The sequence below is a fragment of the Ischnura elegans genome, chromosome 12 (genome assembly GCF_921293095.1).
Source record: "Ischnura elegans chromosome 12, ioIscEleg1.1, whole genome shotgun sequence".
Classification (NCBI taxonomy): domain Eukaryota; kingdom Metazoa; phylum Arthropoda; class Insecta; order Odonata; family Coenagrionidae; genus Ischnura; species Ischnura elegans.
The window spans coordinates 42691622-42700869 of record NC_060257.1 but is presented as its reverse complement, the minus strand read 5'-3'; the positions used below and the strand labels follow the sequence as shown (position 1 = coordinate 42700869).

The 9248-nt window shown below is 36.9% G+C and overlaps 1 protein-coding gene across 1 annotated transcript in view; it reads left to right on the top strand.

Annotated features, from left to right (window-relative positions):
* The first annotated feature begins 4354 nt into the window (after window positions 1-4354).
* Window positions 4355-9248, top strand: part of LOC124169047 (protein obstructor-E-like) — a 37438-nt gene continuing 32544 nt past the window's right edge. The window contains exon 1 of the mRNA XM_046547517.1: window positions 4355-4461. Coding sequence (XP_046403473.1) covers window positions 4371-4461 — 91 coding nt within the window. The 5' untranslated portion in view covers window positions 4355-4370. The remainder of the gene's footprint in view (window positions 4462-9248) is intronic.

The following is a 9248-nucleotide window of genomic DNA, read 5'->3' as shown; positions in this document are numbered from 1 at the left end:
TAACTTTGACGAAGTCTAATGCGAAATATAGAGTGCACCTATAAATGATAATCAAACACTCGAAAGATTGAGAATAGATATCTTTCAGAGTGATACGGAGAACATAATATTCGAACGCCACTAAAATTCCACGTCCGACAGAGACGATAAATTAAAAAATATATTTTACCGAACGGATTGATATGGGCATTCGTTTTTCCCCCATATTATAAAGGACTTTATTGAATACTAGCCGTAATTTATATCAGAAGCGGAAATGTCACTGGCTATGAAAATATTTCCTACAATGGCTTGAAGCCACGGAATAGAGTACCTATTCCAAAACCGAGTAACGAAGCTTTTAGAAGGCCTTATTTATATTGTGCTACTAAGATGTTTAACCTTCTACCATTTCTTATCAACTCAATAAAGTCCTTCACGTTGTTTTTACGTGAATTGAAATATGGTTGTTCTCCTATATTGAAGAGTACTTGTTAATATTATCTTTGTACATTATTTGAACATTCTATGTTATTAGTCTGATTTCTGTACAGTGTATGGAATAATTCTATGTATAATGGTAATTAATGTATTTGTTTTCATTTATTTTTACGTTTCAATCTTTCATAATATTCTCAAAGGAACACACGTTAAAGAAAAGCGTACTTTGACTCATTAGTTATGGCATATTCTTTTGTTTTGGCCGCACCAGCCAGCTGTCAGCTTGTTAATTTAAGAGGTGGCAACCCCAACACTGGTCCTTACCACAGGAGTGCCTATATTCCACCTTGTAAAAACTCATGCTTAGGTAAGCTGTTAAAATTTCATGTACCATAATGTGGAATAAAAAAATATATTATTATTAAATATATTGTTATTTCGTTTAAGCATTTGCTTTTTATATGTAAACGCCTAGTGTCCTAACGCTCAGCTCCACACGCCATTTTAGGTGGCTTGCGGGGCAGCTTGTAGATGTAGCTGTCGATGTAGACAATAAGGAATAAAAATCTTGCTTGATCAAGTTTCGCACCTTTACCGTCAAATATCCGGTCGAGACAAAGAAAATCAGCTTGGGAAAAGATGAATGATAGTGCAATTGGTAGCATATATAATTATGAGCTATATGGAGAACCGGGCTCGAATCCCACGGTGAACAAATGATATTTTTACCAGGAAAATGTCATTCATAGATAAATTAATAGTATGTAACCTGGTATAGGAGAGAAATTAGATGAACAAATCAGCGTATGTTACGTCAAAACGTCATAAAGAGAAAATAGAGAGGGGGATATCCATTTACCTACTTGATAACAATTGCTCAACGCTGGGCAGTGGACGAGAAGACAAGAAAACGACGATATTCGATTCTGACAATATCGGGAGAAGGGTTGTAGGCTTTGGGGGTAAATAATAGTATATTTTAATAACATGAAGGCAGAAAAAATTCTTTTGGATGAATTCATATTAATCTAAAAAAATTAATAAATACAAAGCCATTGCATAAGTTGGATTTCATTGGAAAATTGTTCACTAAACCCAAAATAAAAACATATAAAATTGTAATTCGATGTGACATTACTAGCATAAAATTAAAGGAGTAACTTTTCACGAAGTCTCACGAGCAATATATGTTGAGTGCACCAATAAATGAAGATCACCATGAATCAAAATCTGGCTTTATCAACTTTCTAACCCAGATTTTCAATTAGCCGCTCACGACAAAACTTTTCAGCAGGCAGATGGCGGACTGATACTGCAATCAGAATCATATATGATTAGTGCGGTAGGGAGAGCCGGGATCGAACCCAAGTTGGACCAAATTATTTATTTACCAGGCAAATGTCATTCATATGCAGATGAATATATCGTATGTGACGTAAACGAGGATAATATAACAAAGTGGGTTACGTCTAAACGTAGTGAAGGGAGAAAATAGATGAGAAGATATCCATTTACCAGCTAGACAACTCTTGCTCAACGCTGGGTAGCGGACAAGAAGGGAAGAAAACTGCTGATATTCTATTCGGGCAATGTGGGTGGGGAAGGTTTGTGCGCGGTGGAGGTAAAGATTATCATATTTTAACTAAATAAAGACAGAAAAAGTCTCTTTGATAATTTTATATTTATCTATAAAAATCAGTAAAGATTAAGCTATAGTATAAATTGGATTCAATAGGAAAATGAATAAATAAACCCGAAGAAATGAATGAAACCCTACTTCTAAGTGACATTAATGTCACTAAACCCTTAAGTAGGCGTGCTGGGGTCTCCAGAACCCCAACAAATTATTTTGTGCAATAACCTTTTTACTGTACGATGAGCATTATTGATATATTCAGTACCTTTCCGAAATTTTGTATCTAGTCATAAAAAATAAAAATATTTTAGGTAATTAATATTGATTGATTAAGATTTGATAAGAATTGATTAAGTATTATTACACCCAATAGTATTGAATCCCACCAAATATTACGCAAAAATGTTGATATCAAAGAAAACCAAGTTTATTAGGAATCAAATATTAGATATTCTTAAGCAAATATAAATTATGCTTAGAAATGAGGTATTTAAATTGAGTATTTTGGTGCAAAAGTTTCAGAAAATGTTCAAATTCATTAGTAATTACATGTAAACTTTAGGGGTCCACCGACACCCCTCGCGCCTTCTCAAGGGTTTCACAAAGTAACTTTTTATATGCTAAATATGTGCAGTGTGACAATAGGTGAAGATCATTACGTATAACAATCTGGCTGGATCAATTTTCGAACCCAGATCTTCAAATAGCCGGTTAGGACAAAGAAATTCAGCTAGAAAGAAAATGGATTGATAGCAAAATTGGAAATATATCTGGTTGGGATCAATAATAAAGGCCAGACATGAACCCCAGTGGGAACAAACTACATTTTAACCAGTCATTCCTAGATGAATAGATCTCTTATGATGTGAAATGGGGATGAATGAGCAGAATAAATCAGCGTATGCTACGTCAAAACGTCATAAAGAGATTAAATTGATGGAGGGTGTACATTTACCAGCTGGGAAACAATTGATCAACGCTGGACAGCGGACAATAGAATAAGAAAATGGCAATATTCTATTCGGACAATGCCGGTTGGGGAGGGTTGCGGTTGGTGGGGATGAAAGATTAGTGTAGTATTAGTAAATAAAGGCGGAAAAATGTCTCGTTGATGAATTCTTTTTCCCCAATAAAAATTAGCAATGATAAAGTTATAGCACATAGGTTGCATTTCATAGAGAAATCTTTTACGAAACCCAAAAAAAGCAAATAATAACGTACTTTTATGTGGCACTTAAATCAAAACAGTAACTTTTCATGAGGTATCATGCGCAATATATTTGAAGTGCACCATTAAATGTAGATCGCCTCGAACAAATATCTGCCTTGATAAATTTTCGAACCCAGATCTTCAATTAGCACCTCACGACAAAGAAATTTAGCCACAGTTTAGGCCTAACTACTTTAAAACAAAAGTGTACATCATCGCGGGTTACGCCAAAATGTTGTAAAGAGATAAAATTGATGGAGGGTATCAATTTACCAGCTTGACAACGATTGTAACGCTGGACAGCCGACAAGAAGACAAGAAAACGGGGATATTCTATTCGGCCGATGCCGGTTGGGGAGGGTTGCGGTAGGTGGGGATGAAAGATTAGTGTAATATGAGTAAATAAAGGCAGAAAAATTTCTCGTCGATGAATTGTTTTCCCCCTATAAAAATTAGCTATGATAATCTTATAGCAAATAGGTTTCATTTCATACATGCATCTTTTACGAAGCCCCCCCAAAAAAACAAGTAATCACGTATATCTATTAGACAATTATACCATTAAATTAAAATTTGCACGAGGTATCATGGGCAATACATGTTAAGTGCACCAATAAATTAAGATCGCCGCTAACAAATTTGTAAACAAATCCAGATCTTCAATTAACCGCTCACAACAAAGAAATTTAGCCACAGTTTAGGCCTAGCTACTTTTAAACAAAAATATACATCATCGTGGGTTACGTGAAAATGTCGTAAAGAGATAAAATTGATTGAAGATATCCATTTACCAGCTTGACAACGATTGCTCAACGCTGGGCAGCGGTCGAGAAGACAAGAAAACGGCGATATTCTATTCGGACAATGGCGTGGGGGGGGAGGCAACGGAGGGTGGGGGCGGTGGGGAGGACAATTGAGAGGGAAGGGGAAAGGGTTGAGGGGAAGTTAGAGGTTGGAGTGGGGCAGTAAGAGGGGCGGCGCGTACAGTTAGTGAGGAAACTGTAGGGGAGGTATTGGAAGTTGAGTGGGGAACTGGGAGGTATAGTTGGGGATGTAGGGGTAGACTTATAGGGGAGGTAAGGCCTGCCTTCTGTCCGTTCCCACATGAACCAGATTGTCAGATCCCAACAGAAGTCTTCGACGAAAGGATTTCTTCGCCCAGCCATGCCGTTCTCAAGGGAATTACTGTCGATAGGTGAGTACACTCAACGTTCTCCACAATTTTGGACCTTTGCACCACCGTTTCGGTACGAATTTTGGTCCTTAAAGGAGTGTTCAAAGCAGCAAGATTGCAGACAAGTGTGTCTTCCGAAGCATCGGACATCTTTTCTTTTCGTCTGCACCGCATTAGTCTTCCCTCCCCACTCCACCTTCCCACGGATCGACCACATAGAAGCGGCTCTCACCCATCCCAAAGGCGCGGGAGAGTGAAAACGATAGTGGCGACGTCACCGGCTGGACTGTGAAACTCATCTCAAGTCTCGCTTTCATCTATAGCTCTCGGTCGGTGTTGTTCTTTCGTCCTGTTGCCTGGGGGCGCCCTTTTCCAGAAGTTCCATCCGCGTACTGCGCGCGACATTCCTGCCATCGAGTTTTGTCGTTGTTTTACGTTCCGTTCGGAGAGAAGAGTGCTGTGTCCTTGGGTTATTTTTGCTCAAAAGATGTTGCCAACCGGCCGTTCGGGATTTGGCGTTATTTTGCACATCTCAGAGGCAGTTTGTTATTTTATGTTATAAGTACCGATAACTCATGTTTAACCACGTAGTGTCATCATAAAATTAGTCATCTATAAAAATTAGTAATGACTATAGCATATAAATATATAGCACATACATATAGAATAAACTATATCATACGTCGCATTTCATGGGAAAATCTTCTTTACTAAACCGAAAAATAAAATAAAGTCGTACTTCTATGTGACATCAATAGCCCTAAATCAAATCATTAACTCTTTACGAAGTTTCTTGCGCAATATATGTTAAGTGCACCATTATATGAAGATCAACACGATTAAAAATCTGGCACGATCAAATTTCGAACCCAAATCTTCAAATAGCCGGTCAGGGCAAAAAAATTCAGCTTGGCAGAACTGATAGTGAAATTGGATTAATTAATTAATATCTGATTGGAGTAATCGAATTGGGCTATCGATTGGGCTCCTAAAAGCACTATTGGTGCAACTCCGCTTTCAGTTTTTTTTATGTTAGCCATACGATTCTATTTTGAAAAAAAAAATTCATTAGCATCCTTGCCATATAAATTTATTTGGCAATCCTATGATTGGTAAACAGCAGCATTCAGAACTTTTGTATCAGAGACTGATGGGAACTTTATTCTTTAGGAATCTAAAACCAATATCAATTGCATCAATTTTACCATTCCAGTGAATGTGAAAATGGAAAATCTTTCATTAAGACTCCTTTAAGATAACGAAAAATAGTTTTTACATCAGTATTATAAATTATTGCGGGCCATCATCATTCACCACGCCATAAAGTTAAATATTGGTCAAACCTTGCATGTGCTACTCCGCCAACTGGAAGTACCAGATTTAAAGACTTATCACGGTTAAAATTAAGGTTTCCTTCCTTCGATATAATCTGAATTTTGAATCTAAATGTTAAGGTCACTTAATGAGCGTGGCATATATTTACAAATTCAAGCTGATGTCCTTGACGGCAGACCAGAGAAAACTGATGCCTCGTTTTTGATTCTGCCCATGTTTTTTTTATTTGCCATTAGAAAAGAGGTGCTCGGTTTATTTTGCTAAGTAAAAGGGTGTAAACGTAGTGAATAGGTAAAAAAAACAATTTTGTGTCACTTCAGCAAACCCATCCTTCTTATTTAAGTTCATGGTTTTGTGTTTTGTCCATAAGTATAACTTCCTGCTCTCCCAGCTAATAACATGAAGGAAATCTTTTTGGGTTTCCCTGTCAGCCCACGGCTTGAATGACAATTAGGACTGTGGAGCCACTTCCGTTAAATTCCTCTTCGTTAATTGCCAAAATTGGGTGATGTATTCAGGATACTGTTATATCTTATTTGCAGAAAGTGGTCAAATTCTTATCATGCACGCATCTTCGTTAATTGCCAAAATTGGGCGTTGAAATCACTCATTCTGCGGGCGTTGAAGTCACTTATTCTAGTACGCCATAATTCTTCCTTGTACAGAAACTTGTGCAATAATTTAATTAAATTATCCAACTTAGACATTCAATCAACTCAGAAATTACCCTTTACTCATTATCAATTGAAAGTAAAAGTCACCATGTGTAAAAAGGCACGTAACCTTGGATGTTTGGCGGTGCTTTCTCTTTCGCAAAGTTACCTAACAGGCCCTTGAAGCAGCCACACATGTAACCGCCGGAAAGCTTTCGCTTTATTCGCCGTGATTTATAAAGATTTAGTATTACAGATTCGTGATAGAGGGGGCCAGAAAACCATGAAAAAAAAAACAAAAAGGGCTGCCATTAAAATTAAGCCAATTGAACGTCACGATCAAGATTTATGCCTTCAAACCTCTTCGATCTCTCCCTCGCGCTCTCTATTCATATCGATTTCAATTCGATACAATATTTTTTGCTCCCAAGGGAGTGGTCGCTTATTTCTTCTGCTATATTCCCAACCCGTCTCTCGCAGAATCGAAGTTCTGGCAAACGGTTACCTTGGAGACAAGACTCGGCTGCCGGTTTGGTGGATACCCTTCGTGAGGTACAAGGTCCAGTTTTCGTGGAAAAGCGGTAGTCCTTCAGGAAAGGTGGGGCGGTATAATGACGGAAGAAGACATTGACTATGGAAATGTTGAGATGCGAATTTAATGGAAGATAGAGAAGGAAAGAATTTTAAATGGAAGCAAAAGAATTCACTCAATTTACATACCAATATTGAAAAATGTGTGGAGTACATACCCAGGAATTTCAAGGCAATAGATTAAGATTTAGCTTGTAATGGTTCGAAAAAGATGACCTATTGAGTAGGATTGATAGGTTCTCTTAACAATAATATATCTACCTCCTTCCCTAAATGAGAGCGGACAGTAAATCTATAAGGAAGAATGAATCCTATTGAAATAGAAAATTTGAAGCTGATCCTACTGCAGCGTGGATGCATACTCAATGTTGGCTCTCTGATGATTTAACTATGGTATCCTTGCTCTCTTTAAGCAACAGTTAATATTTTTAAACTTATCGGAGGCTAAGTTACGCTTGTTATTCCACATATTTTTAAATTTAAAGGAATGCTTGTAAAATATTAAGTTTAACACTGAGATGTATGGACATATGCTGAAGAATATCAGCATTGGGATTACTTTCATGAAAATGGCTTGAAAAAGGGCCAACTCTGAAATAATCCTCGTTGCATATACAACAAAATGCTATTTGCAGTGATTCCCGGAGTAAATTATGTAAAAGAAGTTGCTTCGATCATACTATCATTTAGGTTGGTGGCTGACAAACGCTGTGTGATACTAAAAGCATAAGGAGTATGTGTGTTATGTTAAGGATAAATTAGGAGAAGAAACGATAAATGAAGGAAATACAGCGCATTGCACATATGTAACAACAAAAAAGTCATCGATAGATCAGAAGTTCATTGAGCCGGCCGAAGGACTTTGCACATGACCTTGAAGTGACCAGCATGGTATCCCAGAATTATATATAGATTAACTTAAGTCCCTATGTTATTTCCAGTATTCTATCAGAGCCTCTTAAGGTTTGAAATATTAAAACAACCAGCTCCAGACACTGATAACTCACCTAATAATCGTAAATTGGTCATATATAAAGAATTCATTTTTAAAATCCTAATTGTTTTTCTGGTTAATTGTTTAACCTGCACTGTCTACTGAATATTTTGTGGCGAAGAGTCTTGTTTGCCCTAAACCTCTCCGTCATAGTGGGAATGGAAGGCCCAAGAGTCATGAGAAAATAAAATTCTATGTTAAGTTCAATGCCATCCTTGTTAACAGTCAGTATGGTTTGAGCAACAAAATTGATGACAGCAGGTTTTCATCAAGGTGACTATAAGGCGCATTCGCTTTCTTTTGCAAAGAATATGGGAACCGAAGGCATTTTAAGAAAAATGGAAGTAAACATAATTTGAAAAGTAGGCTGATGTTTACGATTATAGTAGGTTACTTTAGAAATTATTAAAGGACATTCAAGTTTCCTTGGCCAAATGCCGAAATATCCGGGGTGAAAAATATGCTCCTTCAAAACTAAAACGTTCTTCTTGGATTTTTTGGATAATTTTCCATACTTCAAACTAAAATTAAATTATTTTAATCCTTCTCCATAATGCGTGCCGGTTATTTGCCGGATTTCCAAACCAATTTAAAGGAATAAGATTAATTATTACGTAAAACTATGTGTTTCATACGGATGGATTATTCCGGGCGTTGATTAATAAAACGGACTCGCGCAAAACCTTATACTTTGAACGATAAAATGTACATAATTGGCCCTTTCTCAATCTATTTCCTTGAAAGCAATCGCAATACAGGTATCAACTCGGCGTATGCCCATGCATCTCAGTGATTTTATTTTACATGCATTCCTTTTCAGCGTAAAAATTTGTGTAAGTTCAACTGATTCAGGCGGTATATTGTGGATGTTGGACTCATTGAAATGAAAGTTAGTTCCACTTTTCCACAATTATTTAATGCGCACGCGTTTCGGCTCACAGAGCCATCTTTTGGCACAAGACCTCAATATCCCTTGTCATCTGGTTCAAGACAAAATCATCTCTTGTGCCAGATGGATCTATAGGTCAAAAAATGTCGTTCGAATTAAATTATTGTGGAAAAGTGTAGACATTTTATTTCAGTAAAAAGTTGAAGTATAACCAGCATAATTTAGTACCGAAAAGTTTTATTGAAATATTTACCGTTACTTTAAGAGAGAGAGGATGGAACTTTTAAGTCATTTTTCATAGAGTGAAGATATCAAGAATAAGGAAATCAAATGATAACACGCACTC